This window comes from Nannospalax galili, unplaced genomic scaffold (genome assembly GCF_000622305.1).
Source record: "Nannospalax galili isolate Female #2095 unplaced genomic scaffold, S.galili_v1.0 scaffold212, whole genome shotgun sequence".
Taxonomy (NCBI): Eukaryota; Metazoa; Chordata; class Mammalia; order Rodentia; family Spalacidae; genus Nannospalax; species Nannospalax galili.
Window position 1 is genome coordinate 1,205,639 of NW_008333884.1, and position 22,338 is coordinate 1,227,976.

The window sequence follows — 22,338 nt, forward strand, 5'->3', positions numbered from 1 at the left end:
TATCATCTGTTTTCCATGGGTTGTTGGCCCATTTCAGTGGGATTTTCATCTACTATAAAAACACAAACAACCAGAAGCAAGAACATCTAAACAGTGGCTGCTATAATAACTTAATCTATGGGTGTAAATACAAATGCTTGGATGGTACTTTAGCAGGTGCATCACATACATATAACAAAACAATTGCAGTGGCTTCTCCACTGGGGCCTATATCCTCCCCTGTCACAGGGGGTTGGCCTGGTCTACAGTATCAGATTTGTGTTCCACCCCTAGGAGTGGGCATTATATCCAATCAAAATTTGCTAGTTGTACATTCACTAGACACACCACTATTGCACCAGCAGGAACATCTTGTTTGGCATGTTGATAGTGCAGTATGTGGGGTCCATCAACCAGAATTATAGGGGACAGTTCTTCCCCAGGCATCTGCATATGGCCTTCTGTCACTATGAAAGCCATCCATCCAGTGGCAGGGAGTTTCCAGCTTAGTCCAAGCTCCACAGCAATTTCTAAATGTAACACTATTTATTTAACTTCAAAAACATTTCATCATCCTAAACATACAAAAAATAACAGAACATTGCAAATTATGTGTAAAGTCTGAGTGTTATTTAACTTTCATTGAAACAGTATTTCTTTGCTGATGATGAAGAGTTTTAAGTGTTTTTATTGTTTGTTTGGTTGGTTGGTTTTTGTTTGTTTTAACAAGCAGTTTAAAATGTACTGCACTTAACTAAAATTAAAAAAATTCCAAACATTCTCATATCCACTGACCACCCCCTCCTTTTCTACAATGAAGAGTTCAGCAAAATGCTATGCCACTATATTAAAAACAATAAGATAACCTGCAGCTAAATGAATGCCCACCAGTGTCATCAGGTCTAGCCTCAGTGCAGCCCCTGAGCTACAGCTCTCCAAAAGGCATCTTCCTGCACAGCCTCTAAACCAGGGAAGGAACATCAAGAATTTGCCTCAGTTCTTTTGTTCTCTTTGAAAACTATAGCTATGTACAGATGATAACACCTCATCCCTTATGAGTTGAGAACACGATGCCAGAAACATCTTCAAATGAGCAAAGGGCACAGAGTAAGGAGAATATGAGAGTACCTTTTCTTTTTTGTTTTTGTCTTGTTTCTTGTTTTTTTTGTTTTTTAAGACAGAGTCTCCCTGTAGCCTCAGCCAGCCTGGAATTCACTATGTAGATCAGGCTGACCTTGATCACACAGAGATCTGCCTACCTCTGGCTCCTGAGTGCAACCATAAAACTGTATACCATCATACCCAGCAGTGAGTGCCTTTTCGTTTTAAAAATGTTTGTCAATATGTAGAATTTGATACAGTTTTACGGTGCTCCAGATACCCATGGCCACTTCATGTAAACCACTAACACTTTGAGAGACTACAACATACATGATCATGATCAAATATTTTAATTAAACTGAATGAGGGACTTAAACATTAACTCAGATAAGAAATGTGTCGATAGCAGTGTGCCCCTAGTCTAAGGCATTCACAAAGAGACAGATAAAGGTTTTTTGGTTTTTGTTTGTTTGGTTGGTTGGTTTAGTTTTTCAGTGTTCTGAGACAGGGTCTCCCTGTAGCCCTAGCTGACCTGGAACTTGCTATATAGACGAGGCTGGCCTTGAACTCATAGAGATCCACCTGCCTCTGCCTCCCAAGCCCTGGGATCAAAGGTGTTCGCCACCATGCCTGGCTGGATAAAGGTTTTTAATTCTACCTCCTTCTTTGATTCTCCCCCTTCCCCTTCTACTTTTTCTGGACACCTTTAGTGGGGCGTTTTGTGCCATCAGACTTTCCTTTGCTCTTATAGCCTGCAACACTTCTCCTTTAACTTTGCTGTCTTTGTGATGTGTGGCTGCTTTTCACTGTCACGTAAACTCTTCCACATCATACCCATCTTTTTTGCAACATCTGCCCCAGAGATGCCAGGGTGTGTGTTTTTGACCTTCAGACAGATAATCTGAACAGAACAAGATATCCAGTCCATGGAATTTGGGGGGAATAGGTCTTTTTTCTTCCTGTCTCCCTTAGTTGGGCCATAATCCTTCATTTCCAATCACAGTGTATTTCACCTGCCTTTACCATCCCATCAGATTTAGATTTTTTTTTCCTAGACATTTCATCTACCTCTCAGAAAACTTGCTGGGAAATTCTGCCAAACTGGCCGGGACCTCTGGGTTCTTCTGTTCTTCTCTGCCTGTCTGTGCAAAGGAGGCATAAGAAGGCTCTGTGCCCATGGCTTCTTCATCCTGACTGTATTCTTCACTAGTCTGAGCAGTGCAGGGCACAATGTAAGCCCTGTGCTCACTGCCTCCATGAGACCCTCCTCCATGGAGAAAGGATTTAAGAAGCTTACAAAAATAGAAAAAAATCACCAAGAAGAGAATAAAATGAGAGAATACTAAACGGGGCCATAATTTAACCATAATGACCTTGTAGCAGTTACTTACAAATTTGAATCTAAGCTTTCTGTCAATGAATGTGAAAAAAAAAGAAATGAGCACCTGGGTGTGATGGCGCACACCTTTAAGTGCCAGTGCTCAGGAGGCAGAGGCAGGTAGATCTCTGTGAAATCAAGGCCATCCTGGCCTACATAGTGAGTTCCAGGCCATCTGGGGCTACAGGGAGACTGTCTCAAATAAATAAGTAAATAAATAAATAAATAAACCAGTCCAAAAAGGCAGTGATGACCAAACATACCTATAGGCATTTTTGATAAGAGAAATATAAACTAGTGCTAAGAAAAAGTAAAGAAGGGGCTGAGGAAATAGCTCATAGTAAAGTGCTTGCTGAGCAGGGATGAGAACCTGAGTTCAATCCCAGAGCCCATGTAAAAAGCCAAGTGTTGTGGTGTGTGCTTGCAATGGAGACAGTAGAGTCCCCATGCTTTCTGACCAGCCAATGGTGAGCTCCAGGCCAATGAAGAATCTGTCTCAGAAAACAAGGTGGATGCCTCCTGAGGAATGACATTCAAGGTTGTCCTCTGGCCTCCATATTCATGCATGTGTACCTACACTCATGTGAACAACATATATATCATATGCATATATGATATATACATATAAGTGTATATATATGAGAGAGAGAATAAAAATTTAGGGTTCAAAACATAACGAAAGCTGTGGTGCACATATCTTTAATCCTAGGAGGCAGAGGCAAGCAGAGCTCTGTGAGTTCGAGGCCAGCCTGGTCCATAAAGCCAGTTCCAGGCCAGCCAGAGCTACATAGTGAGACCCTGTTTCAAAAAACCAAACAACAACAATAACAAAAACAAGCCAAAAAAAACCCCAAAACAAAACAAAGTATAACCAAATGTTTCTCTTGAAGGTAGTCATTAAAGCTGCCCTATGTGATGATACAGGGAGCATCTTTTGGGATAGACTTCTAATAAATGAATCAATGATTATTTTTAGAATTGTTTCTTATAGCTGTTTAAAATGTAAGCATATGACACCATGCCTGACCAAAATTCAGGGAAAAAACTTTTTCTTTCTTTCTCTCTCCTTCTGTGATGGTTTGAATGAAAATGTCCCCCATAGGCTCCAAGTATTTGGATATTTTGTCCCCACATGGTGGCACTGTTTTGGGAGGTTTTAGAAGGTGCGGCTCTCCTGAAGGAAGCACGTCACTGGGGGTGGGCTTAGAGAATTCTTAAGCCTTGCCGGATCTCCAGTTGTGCTCTTGCTTCCTGTGCCTGTGTGATGATGTGAGAGCTTAGCTTCTGCTGCTCCTGCTCCAGCCACCTCCAGCCACCATGCCTCACTGCCATGACGGACTGTAATTCCCCTGGAACCATAAGCTCAAATAATCTCTTCCTTCTATAAATTACTTGGGTCAGTGTTTCTATCACAGCAACAGAAAAGTGACTAATACACCTTCTCTCTTTTCTTCCTTCTTTCTTTCATCTTTTAAACAAGATAAGGTCTCACTGTTATGGTCCAGACTGACCTGGAATTTACTATGCAGCTTAAGATGGCCTTGAACTTTCAGTATTTCTACTTCAGCCTCCTGTGTGCTGGGGTTGCAGGTGTGGACCACCACAACCAGTTCAGAAAAAGTAATTCTCAGTAAGAACTGATATATTGTAGTCTTGCTTCTTAGATCCCTATTAATTCATTTAAATCAGGGCTATATTGTATAAAATACACAATACCTAGCAACACATCTTTCAGGTACTCTTCGTTGAGCAGCGTCTTTGAAAGAACTTGTCATAAATATTGGGTTTTTTGGGTTTTGTGATTTTACTTCCTGGTAAAATGTCTAGAGGGCAACTATTCTATATTCTGTGTTGGCCAATTAATTTAACAGAAATTCATGTTCCATGGCAAACATAGTGGGATAATATTTGGAGGAATTAATAAAGGTTTGCTTGTGTGCTTTGCTTTTCTTCTCATCATTCCAACAGAAGGTAGAGTTCAAAGCAAAGAAGTCAATTGTATTTATTTCTTTCTTCTTTGTATTTCTGAAAGAATACTTTTTCAGCAGTGGCTGAAGCAAGCATTTGGCAAGCTTAGATTTTAAGATGAAAACACTGGGTTCCTGAGAAGGACTAAAGACTCAGAGTAAGGACAATTGTAATATGTAGTATCAAAGCAGTTTTTAATCTTACTAGGAAATTGAGATCAGATGATGGGAGGAGGAGATTGGAGATTATATGACTAAAACTTACAGGTTGTCTGGGTCTCTAAGACAGGTTAGTACCTGATTCTCCATCTCTGGGCCCCAATCAGAGTAGGAAGCTGAGAGTCATATTATAAATATTTAAAAACTCCAAGTAGGCTGGGGGAGTTAAGAACAACAAATACCATTTCTTGGATGTAGCTCAGAGACTGGAAATGTCACAGAGAAGTCCTGAATCCAGCATGGCACTAGAGCGGAAGGGTAACAACTGCAGAAGGTGGCCTAAGTAGATGGACCTGAGGGTACTTGCATTCACTCGTATGGCCATGATTAATGTTCCTAAATACCTGCTGTGAATGGGGATACATGTGCAGAGAAGTTCTGGGACTATCCCCATGGAGATACCTGGGATTGCATCAAGAACCAAGAGCACAGAAAGTAAACACCATAACAAAACTTCCAAATGAGTAAGCTATATACCATAGAGTCAGTAAGTGCTATGGCTAGTACTGAACTGGATGTTCCTTTTCCCAATGGCAGGATACCATACAAACCTCTAAAAAAAAAACAGACCAAAAACACAAATACACAATTCCTAGAATCAGTTATTTGTTCAACAATGAGCAGAAATATTTTTAAATGCTAAAACTTATTAAATGTAAAACTAGAAAAAAATTTCCCAAACATTCCTGGTGAAAATTTAATAGCTATAGTATTTATGTAAAGCAATCAGCTTTTTTATTTAAATAAAAATACATGCTTCAATCAAGTGAGCCTATTACAGAATTTTATCCCATAAAAATGATATCAATGAGTAAAAATATATGTAGTAGGATGAATCTGGTGGAATTGTTTGTGAGAAACAGAGAAAGATATTAAGGGAATGCTTAACTATATAGGAAATGCTTTAAGAATGATCATATATTGATTATGGTGGCTGGAAGAGAGGCAGAGATCTCATGTCAGCTGCTGGGATGACCTGGATTCTTGTTTCAGATCACCATCAGAAAAACTAAGTTTGACAGGCATGGTGGCACATGTCTTTAATCCCAGGACTTGGGAGGCAGAGGCAGGTAGATCTCGGTGAGATCAAGACAACCTGGTCTACATAACAAGTTCCAGGCCTCCTGGGGCTACAGGAAGACCCTGTCTCAAAAAAGAAGAAGAAGAAGAAGAAGGAGAAGAAGAGGAAGAGCAAGAAAGAGGAGGGAGAAGAAGAGGAGGAAGAGGAGGAGGAGGAGCAGAAGGAAAGCAGGAAGGAAAGAAAAATGGAAGGAAGGAAAAAGGCTACAATTTGCTATGCAGTAAAGGGCAGATCTGACTCTTACTGCAGAACCATTCCTGATTGCAAAATCCTGTCTGTCTCCCAGTTCATCCTTCCATCTGGGAAATCTCTAGGAGCTCTTGGAAGAGAAAGATTATTGGAATAAGAACAAGATGGAATGAGTTCCAGAAGGGAAGGTCCTCAAACTCATTGACAACAGCTACTGAAGAAGCAACACAAAGTAATCTGCAGAGAGTGAGATGAGAACAGCTGCCTCAGGAAAGAAGTCAGCTGGATCAGATCTCCCAAGAAGATGAACTGAAGGAGAGGGTCGCTCTATGGAGACATCCCTTCAGGATCTGTGAACAAGACAAGGAAGAACAAGCAAACAGTTCCTGGAAACGGAGATGGTGGCAGTACCAGTGAAGTACCCTAACTCCCATGGAAGAAGAAGACTTGGGCAGTCCCCGCTGTTGAAAGTAAGGAGGCATTTAAGAATAGAACAGAAATTAAAATGAAGACTCCTGAAGTATTAAAACTATGCCTTGTTGAGGACTAGGACTTGGTTATTAGGCAGAAGCAACTATTCCAACTCCCTGTTAATGTAGAAGTCATTCTCAAAGAGTTACATAAATTATAAGGAATTGTAGGAGAATTCTGATAAGAGTATGCTGTTAATGCAGTTATGGCAGGACCTTGAACTTCTGATCTTTGGGATCAAGCCAAGGCTTCTTATACAGAAGGCAAACACTACCAACTGAACTATATCTCTAGTCCACCAAAAGACTTTTCTGAACTGTGCATGGTGGCACACTGGTAATCCCCAGCAGTTGGAAGGTCAAGACAAGAAGATCAGGAATTCAAGGCTGCCCTGGGAGACAGGAGACCCTGTCTCAGAAGGAAAAAAGAAAAGACTTAGATCTTCAAAAAAATCTTTTAAAAACTGAGATCCTTATTTAATTGAAGTTTTGGAATTAGAAATATAATGTGAAGGAGCTGGAGAGATGGCTCAGCAGTTAAGAGCACTGACTGCTCTTGCAGAGGACCTGGGTTCAAGTCCTAGCACCTATATGGCAGCTGTGAATCGTCTTTAACTCCAGTTCCATGGGTATCCAATTCCCTCTTCTGACCTCCATGGCATTGCATGACACGGTGCACCCACATACATGCAGGCAATATACTCATACACATAAAATAAAAATAAATAAATAAATAATGTTTTTAATTAAAAAAAAGAAATAAAACATGAAATATCAATGGTAGCACATACTCCCAGGACTCTGAAAAAATATCACAGGCCTTGCTTTGCCATGTTTGGAATGGTGATTTTCCAAGTGTTCAGCAGAAGTTGGAACCCACAGTGACATCTGTTGGGATTGTCTTTTGGCCAATAATGTCCCAAATAGAAATTATAGAGATAAAATTATTATATGAAATAAATTTTTCTTGCATAGGATTAACATAGATTAGATACTGCAAAAGAAAAAAGCTGGAGGGATGAGCCTTGGGATGTAGCTTCAGTTGGCAAATTGCTTTCCTAACATGCACAAAACTGTATTTAATCCCCAGCACCACATAAAACCAGGTGAGGTGACACAAGCCTAAAATCCTAATATTTGGGAGGTAGAAGCAGGAAGACCAGAAGTTCAAAGTCATTCTCAGCTACATAGTGAGTTCAAGGCCAATCTAGGCTCTATGAGATTCTGTCTTAAAACAATAAAGAAAAAGAAAAAAGTATACATGAATACATAACAATAGAGACTCTCCGAACTGAAGCAGTGAGAGGGAGAGAGAGAAAATGAAAGTGTATGGGTCTCCTTGCCTAAAAAAATTTAACTTTCAAAACAAAAGTAGTAACAATATTGTCTTTGGAACTTCACAATAGATGTCAAATGTGTGACAAGAATAGCAAGAATGATGGGTGGTGGAGAATGCGAAGTAAGTCTTCGATTAGTACAGAAGTGTGTAACACTATTTCAAGGTAGATTGCGGTAAGTCAAAGACACGTAATGTAAATCCTAGAGCAATTACAAAAGACAGATAGTGTTTAAATCAATTTTGAAATAAAATGGAATAGTAAAATATAATCAGTCTTAAAAAAAGGCAAGAAAAGAAGCAGAAAAGAACAAACTGGATAAATGAAAACACAATAAATGATAGATTTAAACTCAATCATAATAATTACATTGAATATATATTGTTTAACAAAAGACAGTGAGTGGTTGAATGCCTTTAATCCTAGCAGCTCTGTGAATTCAAGGCTACCCTGGTTTACATAATGAGTTCCAGGCCAGCTGGGGCTACAGGGAAGCCCTGTCTCAAAAAGGCTAAAAACAGAAAAAAAAAAAAAAAAGACAGTGGAGACTGTTTGGAAGGAAGAGGACCAGTGGGAGGTGGAAGGGAGGACAAGAGAGAGTAATGAGGGACAAATATAATAAACATATATATATATATATGAAAATGTCATATGAAGGTCCTTATTTTCTACAATTAATATCTGCTAATAAAATGCATATGGGGAAAAAATATATATTTTCCTAAGCAGTCCAATTAAGAGATTGTCACTAGATAAAAATCCAAGAACCAAAAAGAAAGAAACAGAAAAGACAAAAGAGAAAAAGCAAACAAAAAATGCAAGAACCAATATAGAGACACAGCTTAAAAGTAAAAGGATGAAGCCGGGTGTGGTGGTGTACATCTTTAATCCCAGCACTTGGGAGACAGAGGCAGGTGGATCTCTGTGAGTTCAAGGCCAGCCTGGTCTACATAGTGAGTTCCAGGCCATCTGGGGTTACAGGGAGACCATATCTCAAAAAGCCAAAAAAAAAAAAAAGTAAAAGGATGGAAGAAGGTACACCATAGAAATCGGTTGACTCTCAGCTGGCTACAAGAATAACTACTAGTCAACCTATAACTTCATTATGACATTTGCGTGCTAAGTGACAGTGCTCTGACAGTTGACAATCACTACAACATGTCAAGACAGAGTCATGAAAGGGGTAGAGAGGTAGTATCTGAATTTCTAGAAAATCTTTGCCTATTTTCAGAAACGATATAAAAATGCCTCCCCTCTATTAGCCCATCTTTCCCACAAAATTTTTTTACCTTGTATTTGTAACCTCCTGACAACCAGAAGTTGAGAAGTTGATTTGAGAGTTTCTCTCTCAGTTCTCATATTCTTTTGTTGGTGTGGTTGTCTTCTCACAATGTCAGAATTTATTGAATAACAATAAATCCACAAGGTACAGTAGTTTCATTGACAGCAATTTGCCAGATACTCCTGCCTTCATTGATAGCCCTGGCTGAGGCAAACACCAGTTCTTTTATTCCTATCTTAACTACTACTAATAACTATCAGATCACACATTACACATCACTTAGTAAATCTAGTCTCTAGATAGATAGATACACAGACAGACAAACAGACAGACAGACATATATGTTTCAGAATGATTACAAAGGGTTAAAAAGCAAAGGAGTTTCAAAGAGGCCTGAGACGCCAGAGCTGGGAATCAAAATTATAAAGTAGTTTGTGGGATGAGATAAAGAACCATCTGGAAGTCTCTGGAGAAGCTCTGTGTCTGCTGTCCTAGAGTCAGGCTGCCATTCAGAGTTGAGCTATAGAGCTGAAGAAGTGAAAGGGCAGGACCAGGTCCAGACAAACAGATGAGATGGATGGATAGATAACGGGTCCAGACAGGTGAACAGGAGGACAGGTAGATGGCAGTTGAGTAGGTCATAGGCCATGTCATCTGTGGGGACTGAGGCAAACAAACTGAAGTCCCTGAGACATCCAAGAGTTCTCTACCTGTCAGCTCTTGATGCATACACCAGGTGATCAGATGACAGGCTGGGGAGAACTGTTGACATCCCAGTCCATTGCCATTCCCAGTGCTAGGTATCCAGATCTTTATGGGGTCCAGGTGAAGGAGTTATACTCTTTCATTAGTATAGTGTGTCTGGTAAGTTCTCACTCCATCCTTGGCCAAGGAGGAAAAAAGTGTCCTTCACTGCTCAGTGGGTGTTGGTCTTGTTCTTAGTTCCACAGTTCAGGAGGACCGGGTAAGTAGAGACCCAGTTTATGAGCAAAAACTGATAGCAATTCTCCTTATATAAATGTTCATAAGGAGATATGAGTTCAGTTTTTCAATGCAGCATATTTTGGTTCAAAGTACTAGAAATAACCTAATCTCTATCAATAAAAGAATGTTAAGAAATTATGATGTTTTCATATTATTCTATACAGCAGTTTAAATGAATAAAATGTATTTCTTTATCTACACAATTAGGTCTCAATGCTGAGTAAACAAAAGCAATTTGAAGGCCAGACATGGTAGCACACACCTGTAATATCAAAACTTGGAAGGCCAAGACAGGAGGAGGATATTGAATTTCAGGCCAGCCTGGGCTACCTACCAAATTCTAGGCCATATTGGGCTACAAAGCAAAACCCTGTCTCAACCCGCTTTGAAAAAATAAGAAACACAATGTGAAAAATTATACATATATATATGAATTATATATAATTAGTTTTGTACATTTTGTGTGTGTGCTTTGTGTGTATGTGCATGTTCATGTGTGCATTCATTTGTGCTCAAGGTCAGAGGACAACCTTAGGTACCATTCTGTTTTGTTGAGACAGAGTCTCTCATTGGCCTGGAACTTGTCAAATAGGTTAGGATAGGCTGGCTGACCAGATAGACCCAGGGATCCACCTGTCTCCACCTCCCCAGGGCTGGGTTTCCAAGGGCTTACCACCATGTCTGGCTTTTTTATGTGGGTTCTGGAGATTGAACTCAGATCCCTGTGCTTGTAAGGCAAGCGTTTCACCAGCTGAGCCAGCTCCCAAACCTTGTGTGTACTTTAAACAATCATTATTTCTGGCTATTAAGAGCACAGGTGTTAGCTTGCCATTTTCCAATATTTTTGTATAATTAAAATTTTCCCAAAATAAAGTAATGTGTTAATGTGTTAAAAAACAATCAAGGCGGGCACACACCTTTAATCCCAGCACTTGGGAGGCAGAGGCAGGCAGATCTCTGTGAGTTCAAGGCCAGCCTGCTCTACATAGTGAGTTCCAGGACAGCTGGGGGCTACAGGGAGACCCTGTCTCAAAAAGATCAAAAAAAAAAAAAAATCAAGGAGCAGTTAATTGTGACATACTCAGGTCAGTTTTGATGAAAACTGAGCACTGTGTATTGAATTCAGCAATTAATGTCAATCATGACAAGTATTCTTAAATATCCGCTAAATCCAAGGCATTTTGATATGTAACAAAATGGGAAAATTGAATATTAGTCTAAAGGCAAGATGTAGTTTTCTTGCTTTTGATGCTGCAGCTTTTATTTACATGATGATGGTGGTGCTGGTAGTGGTCATATTGATAAAAGATTTAGAAAGTCATGATCTATCTTCATAAAAATATTTAAAATTATTTTGGATTTATTTGTTTATTTTTTGTGTATGAGTGTTATGCCTGCATGTATGTTAAGTGCAACTATATCATGCAATGCCCGCAGAGGACAGAAGAGGGAGTTGAATCCCCTGGAACTGGAGTTACAGATGGTTGTTAGCTGCCATGTGGGTGCTGCTAACCCAGGTCCTCTGCAAAAGCAGCAGGTGCTCTTAACAGCTGAGCCAACTCTCTAGCACCTATCTCCACAAAAATCTTAAATCTGCTGCAACTTCTAATTACAACCTTTCTGTGTAGGTGAAGGCTTTGAATCGGCAAAGAACGTTGGCCTTGCTGGAAGCATTCTATGACCAAAGTCCACGAACACTTAGGAGTTTACTCCGAAACCCAAGACAATGTAAGTGCCACTCAGAGTAGGGGCATTCTCAAGCTGGAGTGTCACCAGACATGGATATAACACGGTCATTTTGTTCACAGGTGATCTCTTCATATTGCATCTCCCTGTTGTGGTAGCCATAGCTGCATCTACATATTCCTATTCCCACAAAATTCACTCTTCCTCACAACTGAACGTGTTTTTTTTTTTACCATCATGCAATACTCAAGACTGTATTTAGAAATTCAGCTAGAGTGCTGGAGAGATGGCTCAGCAGTTAAAAACGCTGACTGTTTTTCCAGAGGACCTGGGTTTGAATCCCATTACCTACATGGCAGCTAACAACTAACTGTCCATAACTCCAGTTCCAGGGGATTTGATACCCTCTTCTGTCCTCCATGGGCATTGCACGACACAGGTGCACTTACATACATGCAGGCAATACACACATAAAATAAAAAAAAAAAAAAAAATAAAAAAGAAATTTGGCTAGAATGAATTTTAAATTTGTTATAAGATAGGCTTTAGTGACAATTTGAATGTTTTGGAAATTGAAAATAGTTATTCCATTTATAATGTCCAACTTAGAATTCTAAGATTTCTAAGGAAGATATTTCCTTTGCTCAAATATTTTTACTTACATACTTATATGGTAAAATATACATATCTACTTATATGGTAAAATAGTCTTTTTTAAATGGTTATCAAAAAAATTCTATTACAGATTTTATTTTTATTTTCTTACATTTATTTATTGTGGAAAGAAGTATACCATGGTGTATATATGGCAGTCAGAGGACAACTTTCGGGAGTCAGTACTTTCTTTCTACCATTTGGGTCCCAGGGATTAAACTCAGGTGGTCAGGCTTAGTAGCAAGTGCCTTTATCCACTGAGCCATCTCTCTGGCTCTATTTTTATTTTTTAAGGAGAAAGACTTTTAGTATCTGAGTTTTCCAAACAATGGTAGTATCTTATTTCTGTACAAAGACTTATTACTTGGATAATTAAAAATCTGCAGGTGGTATATCTGGGATATACCTAAAAAATATAGAAATCATAATTTTACAGCTTAATTACTAAATATTTTCAAGAGGAGGGGGACAGGCATCAATCCTCTTTGTAGTTCTGAATTCTAGGATTTTGTGCATTTTGTGTGTGTGGGGGGGTAGTTTTTTCAGACTGGTCTCACTATGTAGCCCAGTAAAGCCTGGAAACTTTTAATCTTCATGCCTTACCTACTGAATTCTGGGATTACAGCCCAGTATCATCATACCCAGCAGGTTTTGTTGGTTTTTTTTGACAGTGAGATTCTAGTGAATTCTATCTAGTCTTTCCCCCAAATCCTTCCTCCCTCCCTTCCTTTCTTCCTTTCTTATATCAGAGACTAAACTAATTTTTTTTAATTAAGAAATTTTTTGTTTTGCTTTATTTTTATTTTATGTATGTATATACTGTGTGTATGTATGCAGGTGCACCCATGTTGTACAATGCCCACAGAGGACAGAAGAAGGCATCAGATCTCCTGGAACAGGAGTTACTGATGGTTGTTAGCCACCATGTGGGTACTGGGATTTGAACCCAGGTCTTCTGCAAGAGCAGCCCCTGCTCTTAACTGCTGAGCCAACTCTCCAGCCTGTTACTTCCCTTTTTAATACAACCAGGCTCACTCACCCAGGCATGGCACTGTAAGAGGCTAGGCACTCTTACATTGATTAACAATTAAGACAATGCATCAGAGCCAGGCATGGTGGCACACGCCTTTAATCCCAGCACTTGGGAGACAGAGGTAGCCAGATTTCTTTGAGTTCAAGGCCAGCCTGGTCTACATAGTGAGTTCCAGGACAGCTGGGGCTACAGGGAGACCATTTTTTTTTTTTTCTTTTGAGACAGGGTCTCCCTGTAGGCTCAGCTGGCCTAGAACTTGCTTTGTAGACCAGGCTGGCCTTGAACACAAAGATATGCCTGGCTTTATTTATTGCTTTTATTTTATGTGTATGAGTGCTTTGCTTTCATATGTGTGTGACTGTGTTGTGCAGTGCCTGCAGAAGCCAGAAGAGGGCATTGGAGCCCCGGAACTGCTTTTGAGACAGGGTCTCCCTGTAGGCTCAGCTGGCCTAGAACTTGCTTTGTAGACCAGGCTGGCCTTGAACACAAAGATATGCCTGGCTTTATTTATTGCTTTTATTTTATGTGTATGAGTGCTTTGCTTTCATATGTGTGTGACTGTGTTGTGCAGTGCCTGCAGAAGCCAGAAGAGGGCATTGGAGCCCCGGAACTGGATGGTTGTTAGCTACCATGTGAGTGCTGGGAACCAAACCCAGTTCCTCTACAAGAACAGCCAGAGCTTTTAACTGCTGAGCCATCTCTACAGCCCCCTTATTTTATATTTTATGTGTGTGTGCGGTATGTGTGGGGGAATGTACACATGTCACAGTGTACAATGTGATGGTCAGAAGTCAACTTTTCAGAGCTGATTCTCTCCTTCCACTTTTATGTGGATTCTGGGGATTGAATTCAGGTCATTAAGTTTGTGTAGCAAGCACTTTGCCCACTAAGCCATATCTCTGGCCTATATTATAGCTATTCTAAAAAGATATTTGAGATGGAAAGATATATCCCATTCTCCATCTCTATGCTATACTTATTGTATGGAAGGGGACCACAAAAGTAGAGGACACATTTTATATGTGTTAGCAATTCAGACAACACTCCAAATAGTAAAAGAATTATATTCATTTTGTAAACCACACTTTTCATGAAGAGTTGATAACTAACTCATAGTAGTGAGCTTTTTTTTTTATGTTCCTTCAACTATCTGGTGGCAGCAAAAGGTAACTGATATTACAGAAGATAATAGGCTTATATTATAATCACATGCTTCTTTACATTAATTCAATAACTGATTCTGTACTAGAAGGTCAATTATTTAGATAAATATTTTGTTTTCTGTATTAGGGCCTTTTGTAGAATTTGAGGAGATAGAGTTGCCTGAGTTCTGGGGAGACATGGATATTCAGAAACACATTTATGAAGATTTTGATGAAGTAGTCTTAAAGATGAATGTATTACTTTCTGAAAAACATGTTGGTAAACCCCAAGAAAATGAACAGAGACTATCAACAGTACCACCAAACCTACCACAACAGCAGAGGGAGATAAGTGCAGAACAAGAACCAGGTACAGAGTCAATAACAGATCAGCTCACTGTAGAACAAGGAGTGAGTAGAGACCAGAGACCCCACAGAAGGGCAGTTTCAGGATCACGCAAAGGGTCAACAGGACAAGGATCACGCAGATCATCAGCTTCCTCAGGACAAGGATCACGCAGAGGGTCAGCAATGGAGCAAAGACCACATAGAGGGTCAGTTGCAGAACATAGCCATAGAAGCTCAGCCACAGAAAAAGCACAACAGAGAGGGTCAACTTCAGAGCAGGGATCACTCAGAGACTCCATAGCAGAACAAGATACACACACACAGCAGGACTTAAATAGAGAAGATGAGCCACACAGAGGGTCAGTTTCAGAACTTGAGCAACACAGAGCATCAGTAGCAGCAGGACAACGCAGAAGGTCGTCTGCAGAACAAGGACATAGAATATCAGCTTCAGAAGGAGAATCACTCAGAGGATCAATGATAGATCAAGGACAGTACAAAAGATCCACAGGTCAGCGCAAAGGGTCAGGAGTGTCAGCTTCAGAATATGGAAAACAAGAAGAGTTGGTAGTAGAAGAGTCACTGAAAGAGTCAGAACAAGGACCACTGGCAGACGCCACTATTCGAGAAGAGCAGGAGGTAGACTCAGCCTCACAACCAGAGCAAAGTAGTGCCTTAGGAACAAGTACAAAATCTGAACACATTCAAATGGCATCACAAGAAGAAAAGCCTTTGCAGCAAATAAGCAAGGAAGAAGTAGTCATGAATTCTGAACTACAGGAGGAAGTTCCTACATCAAGCAAAAGAGATCATCTTTCAGGTAGTAATAGAAAAGATTATCTTTCAGGTGCCAATTTAGTTCTACAAAATCAACTTCCTGTTTTCTGGAGTATTTTTAAAGATTTTTTTCAGAAAGTACTTATTTAAATTAGGATCTTTTCTGAAATACCATGTCATGTAAACCTGAGACATGTTGTGGTATTCAACAGAATGTCTATGATCAATTGACCTAGAATTTCATTGTTCTAAAAGTCCATTAGATAAAAAAGAAATCTATCAGTATTTTAACTGGGTTTTTGAAAGAGCAGAAGCATTTTTGTTTTAAATATAGTGTCTGACATTACAAGCCACTTTAAAATTTTCTTTTAAATTTTCTTTTTTTTTTTTTATGGTTACAAAATGGGTCTTGCTTCTTTCAGTTTTACATTTTCTTCTTTTCCTGTTAGTAACTTCAAAAAAGGATGCTCAAAAAGACAAATCCTGTGAACCCAAGTCCCAAAATATAGATGGAAAGTCATGGTCAGGTAACTCCTCATTTAATCTTTCCCTTGATACCCTAGAACAAAAACATGGTAAAACTGAAACTAAATTGGCTGTGTTGTGGAATGTGTTTTTCACAGGTGAATTTTTGACTTGTAACTGGAAAATGAAGTATGTCAAATATGAAGATGAGGAACAGGCAAAATTAATCTGTGGTGACCCCAGGTTCACAGGTACATATTAACAAAGAAACTAGGAAACATAGATGGCAGTCCAATACATGACTGTAATTTACCATTGTACCCTATGATGAAGACTGGATTTAGCTAAGGCATGGTATCCTACATTATTTTGTCCCTGAGGACTGACAGATCTAAACATATACAATATAAATATTTTTGGTAATGGTATGCTCTTGGTAGTGGTACTATTGTTGAATGTTCTTGCATCATTAGCATACCTGTCCTTTAAAACCATTTGTCCTAGTTTGTTTCTTCATTGCTGTAACAAAACACTCTGACCACTACCAACTTGGGGAGGAAAGGGTTTATTCAGCTTACATCTCCCAGGTCATAGTTCATCAGGGAGCCCAAGATAGGAACTCAGGCAGGAACCTGGAGGCAGGAGCTGGAGCACAGGCCATGGAGGAACACTGCTTACTGGCTTGCTTCCCTGACCCCTGCTCAGCCTGCTTTCTTATGCAACACAGGCCCACCTTCCTAGGTGTGGCAGCACCCACAGTGGGCTGGGCCCTACCACATCACTCAACAATCAAGATGCCCCATGGACATGGCCACAGGCCAGCCCGATACAGGCAATTTCCCAATTGAGGCTCCCTCAACCCAGATGTGTCAAGCTGACATTAAAGCTATCCAGCACATCATTACATTACCCTGAAGCTGCTTTGAAGACATGATCTAAGTATACAAAGGAGAATCAGGTATTAGATATTAGAACACAATGAAATGAATTCCAACTGCTAATTTCCCTAGTAGGTCTACACTAAACATGTTATACAGGTGAGAGTCTATCTTGTTAATGAATGAAGGCTTACAAAGAAAAATCTATTGAACAGATGGAAGAACAGTTTTTGGATTTCAGATAAGCCATATGTTTGTTTCATGATTGTTGCAAGTAATGTTCATATTTCCTAAAATGCTATTTTATCTTTTTTCCTTTCATATCAATAAGTAATAGAATTAATTGTAATTAGATCAAGATTATTTTCTATCTGCATTTTTTTTCTCATTTAAAGCTGGATCAAATAACAAACTTTGTTTTCAACATTATCTCTCTCTCTCTCCCTCTCCGTCTCTGTCTCTGTCTGTCTGTCTCTCTCTCTCTCTCTGTGTAGGTCAGAGGTAAAGTGTCTTCTCTATTGCTCTCCACCTTACTATAATTATTTGTACTACTTGTTGCTATGAAAGAGAGTGAGTATGCATGCTTAGGGTGTACAAGGCCTTTTATTCAACCCTAGCGCCAAAACAAAAGAATAGAAAGTGATTACTGTAATAGATACTTACATATTTTCCCTAAAATTTAAAAGAATAGTTTACAGCTTGATATACTTTCCTGCTTCACAGACCTACACGCAATTATCAGAAATTTACAGTCTTACAAGGAAGTAAAAGGTAGGAGCGACTTCAATGGAGTTTCCTTCAATTTGCTCCAGTTTGTGCAAGTCCTGGAGACATTTGTTGGTGAAGATACCCCCTTGAGTGTCAGTCAGAACCTCACCTCCTTTTTTCAGAAGGGCTATGTTGAAACAAAAGGAGAAAAAATGAGTTCTTTAGAACAGGTGGGTAATATTATTTATCAATATATCTAGTATGGTCACTGTTATAAGTAAATCTCTCAACCTTAATTACTCATAGTATGGCTTCTCTTAAAAAATTTACAGCCAAATGCACAATTTATTTCAATCAGCATTAAATATCTTTCGTTTTAATTGGCAAGATCACACTTGAGTAACTCTTTTCCTTAATAATGACATAACTGCTCCTGGCCAGAGAAGGTTCATGGTGCAGGGTTTTTTTTTCCCCTTCTCTGAAGCTGGAGGTACAAATACGTATGTGAAGATGTGTGTGTGCACTGTCACCATGTGAGTGCATTTACAAATGCATATACTTAGGGGTATGTTTATGCCTTAAGTATATATTTTCATTCATGGGCCCCCAGTGGCACATATTTTCTAAGCACTTCCTGCTTTCTTGAGTGATTTACAATGCATACATGTTACCTTATATAAGCAACTTACTCTATCTCATATGAAATGTGGGAATTAGTCTCACCAAGTTTATTCAAGTAAGTATCATCATCATTATGAGTTTGCTTAACCTGATTCCATGGTTGATATCCCTTTGTCCTCTTCAAATGCAGTCCCCTCCCCTTAATAAAAAAAAAAAATTTATTCAGGGCTGGAGAGATGACTCAGTGGTTAAGAGAACCTAGTGCTGTTGCAGAGGACCAGAATTTGGTTCCCAGCACAACAGTGTTGGATTGCTCACAACTCGAGCACCCTGGGGATCCTACATCTCTGACCTCTGTAGGTACTTGCACTTTTGTGCACATAACCACACACACAGATAATTTAAATTAATAAAAATAAATTCTTTAAAACGAAAAAGTACATATTCACTCGTGTGTAGTGTGTATGCATATGCACCTGCGTCTCATACTGAGGATGAGACCTAAGGTCTTGCATAAGCTAGGCAAGTGCTGTACTACTAAACTACATCTCTAGCCCTTGGTTTGTTTTGTTTGTTTGTTTTGTCTTGTCTTGTTTTTTTGTTTTGAGATGAGATCTCACTATGTAGCACTGGCTGGCCTGGAACTAACTATGTAGACTAGGCTGGCCTCAACTCAGAGACCCACCTGCCTCTGCCTCCCAAGTGCAGGGATTAAAGGTGTGTGCCAACACACCTGACCTTCTAATCCTTGATTTTTGAGACAGAATCTCACTATGTAGTCTTGGCTGTCCTCGAACTCACAATCCTTCTGTCTCAGTCTCCCAAGTGCTAGGATTATATACCATGCCTGGGTTATTTATTCTTTTTAAATTAAATATACTAAATTTATATAGTAACTCAATAATTGTCAATTTTTCTCTAATTAATAAAACTGGTCTACTGAAACTTCTAAAAAGTATTAAAATCAATTTCAAGTTAAATAAATGTTTATTATAAAAAAAATTTAATGTGCCGGGCATGGTGGCGCACGCCTTTAATCCCAGCATTTAGGAGGCAGAGGCAGGTGGATCTTTGTGAGTTCGAGGCCAGCCTGGTCTACATAGTGAGTTCCAGGACAGCTGGGGCTACAAGGAGACCCTATCTCAAAAAGCCAAAAAAAAAAGCTGGGTGTGGTGGCACATACCTTTAATCCCACCCAGCACTCGGGAGGCAGAGGCAGGCAGATCTCTGTGAGTTCGAGGCCAGCCTGGTCTCATAGCGAATCCAGGCCAGCTGGGGCTACAGGGAGACCCTGTCTCAAAAAGACCAAAAAGAAAGAAAAAAAAAAATTAACAGCCATTTTTTTTTTTATTTGAGCATTGCCATTAACTCATTCCTTCCTTTACAAAATACTCCCCGTTAAGAACCCAGGAAGTATACTCCATGTGCTTATCATAGTTTTGAATACCTAGGGAGGGACTGGAAAGAAATAATCAAGGATTCCTAAGGAGTATAATATCTATTTTAATCTAAAGTTTTTGGTCTAGGTGCAGAGAATTCCTGGATGTTTTGGGTTGAGAAGTGAAACAGGAAATGGCAATTAGGGGATTAAAATCAATCTCTGAATTTCCTTCTAATATTCTTAGCCCTAATATAAAGCTGATTCTATAAAGTGGTACACTTTTTCTAAACACAAGATTCTGGCTAGTACAATGAATGTTATGTCTTCTGTGCTTTATTATCTTGTTTGTATCCTAGGTTAGACAAAAGGCTTTCCAAATCCGACGGGGACTTCTCCTAGAAGCCCTCTTTCAGAAGTGGGACAATGATGGTTCAGGCTTTCTAGATCTGAATGAAGTTGATGAACTCTTGTATTCATATAAGGAGGGAATGGAAAAAGAATCTATGAAGAAAGGTGAACTATTGGCATTTTCGTATTTAAGTTGTGGTAACACCTTGGCTTCCAGTTTCCCAATACTATGACATATATACACACAGCTCAAAAACAGTCATTAGGGATTGGGAAGATGACTCAGTTGGTAAAGTGCTTGCAATGCAAGCATAAGGACCTAGTTCAGATCCAAGCACCTTTGAAAAAGTCGGGCACTGTGGCATGGGTCTGTGTACCTGTTACTTTTATGTTTCTACGATAAACACCATGATCAAAGCAACTTGGGGAGGAAAGGGTTTATTTTGTCTACTCTCCCAAGTGACAGTGCATCACTGAGGGAAGCCAGAGCAGGAACTCAAGGCAGGAACCTGAAGGCAGGCACTGAAACAGACCATGAAGAAGCACTGCTTAGTGGCTTGGTTCCCTGGCTTGTAAAGCTGATTTTCTTTTCCTTTTTTTTTTTTTTTTTTTTTTTTTTTTTTTTTTTTTTTTGGTTTGTTTGCTTTGTTTTGTTTTGTTTTTGAGACAAGGTCTCCCTGTAGCCCCAGCTGGTCTGGAGCTCACTTTTAGACCAGGCTGGCCTTGATCTCACAGAGAGCCACCTGCCTCTACCTCTACCCTCTAAGTGCTGGAATTAAAGGTGTACGACACCATTCCTGGCAGCTACTTTTCTTAAACAGCTCTGGTCTACCTATCAGGGGATGGTACCACCCACAGTGGACTGGGACCTCCCACATCAATTAGTAATTAAGAAAATACCTCAAAGATGTAGCCACAGGATTGCCTCCATGCAATCGGATGTAAGAAATTCCTCAGTTGAGGTTCCCTCTTCCCAGGTGTACGAAATTGTCAACTGAAGCTAAACACAATCTGTAACCTCAGCATTTGGGAGGTAGAGACATGTGAATCCCTGGTGTCATTGGCCAGCCAGTCTAGATGAATCAGTGAGCTCCAGGTTCAGTGAAAGATTCTGTCTCAAAAAATAAGGTGGGAAGTGATTGAGGAAGACTCCCAACATCAACCTCTGACAGCACATGTATACACACCTGCATATACAAGTGTACACGCTCATGAACTTGTAACACACACACACACACACACACACACACACACACACACACATACAATTAGTTGTTCTAAAGCTGTCAGCCACCACTCCAAACCTAATGTTATATTATATATTAACATTTTTTTCCCTCTCGCAGTCCTGGGATTGAATTTAAGGCCTTATGCATAATAGGCATGCACTCTGAGATATATCTCCAGCCCACTCCCTCTTTCTTTTGATACAGTCTCAATAAATCGCCCAAATTAGTTTTGTTTTATTTTGTTTTTGTCTTTTTGAGACAGGGTCTCCCTGTAGCCCCAGCTGGCCTGGAACTCACTATGTAGACCAGGCTGGCCTGAACTCACAGAGATCCACCAACCTCTGCCTCCCCAGTGCTGGGACTAAAGGCATGTGCTACCACATCTGGCCCAGGTTGGTTTTGAACTGGCCTGGTAACCTAGGCTGGCCTTGAACCTGTGATCTTCCTGCCTCAATCTACTGAATAGCTTTAATTTCTGGTCTATACCACCAGACCCAACAGTTGAATTTTTATTTTATTTACTTATTTATTTTTTGTTTGCTTGTTTTTGAGACAAGGTCTCACTATGTACCCTGGCTAGCCTATGTAGACCAGACTGGCCTGGAACTCAAAAGAAATCTGTTGGCCTCTGTGTCCCAAGTGCTGGAATTAAAGGCATGAGCCAGAGCCACCACATCCAGCCAGGTAGAATTTTTAAATAGAAAATAATGAGTACTAGCAAGGATGTGGAGAAGTTGGAACTCTTGTGTATTTGTCAGTGTGGTCAGAAGCAGAACATACCGTAGAGTGCTTTTCCCAAGACAGCAACTGTACATCATTTCCTTCTTCTGTACCTGATTACTCTCACTTCTGAGATTAAAAGTATCCAAACCAGCCGGGTGTGGTGGCACGCACCTTTAGTCTCAGCACTTGGGAGGCAGAGGCAGGTGGATCTCTGTGAGTTCAAGGCCAGCCTGGTCTACATAGCAAGTTCCAGGACAGCTGGGGCTACAGGGAGACCTGTCTCAAAAAAAGACCAAAAATTAAAAAAAAAAAAAAGAAAAAGAAAAAAGTTTAATGGAAAGGTGCCATCTAAAAAGAA

General features: G+C 39.8%; 1 protein-coding gene across 1 annotated transcript in view; it reads left to right on the forward strand.

Annotated features, from left to right (window-relative positions):
- Efcab5 (EF-hand calcium binding domain 5) overlaps positions 1–22,338 on the forward strand; it is a 134,958-nt gene that overhangs the window by 68,017 nt on the left and 44,603 nt on the right. Inside the window, exons 8-14 of the mRNA XM_029561475.1 lie at positions 11,616–11,715; positions 14,651–14,913; positions 15,109–15,670; positions 16,077–16,154; positions 16,251–16,343; positions 17,694–17,908; positions 20,037–20,193. Of these exons, the coding sequence (XP_029417335.1) occupies positions 11,616–11,715; positions 14,651–14,913; positions 15,109–15,670; positions 16,077–16,154; positions 16,251–16,343; positions 17,694–17,908; positions 20,037–20,193 (1,468 nt within the window). The remainder of the gene's footprint in view (positions 1–11,615; positions 11,716–14,650; positions 14,914–15,108; positions 15,671–16,076; positions 16,155–16,250; positions 16,344–17,693; positions 17,909–20,036; positions 20,194–22,338) is intronic.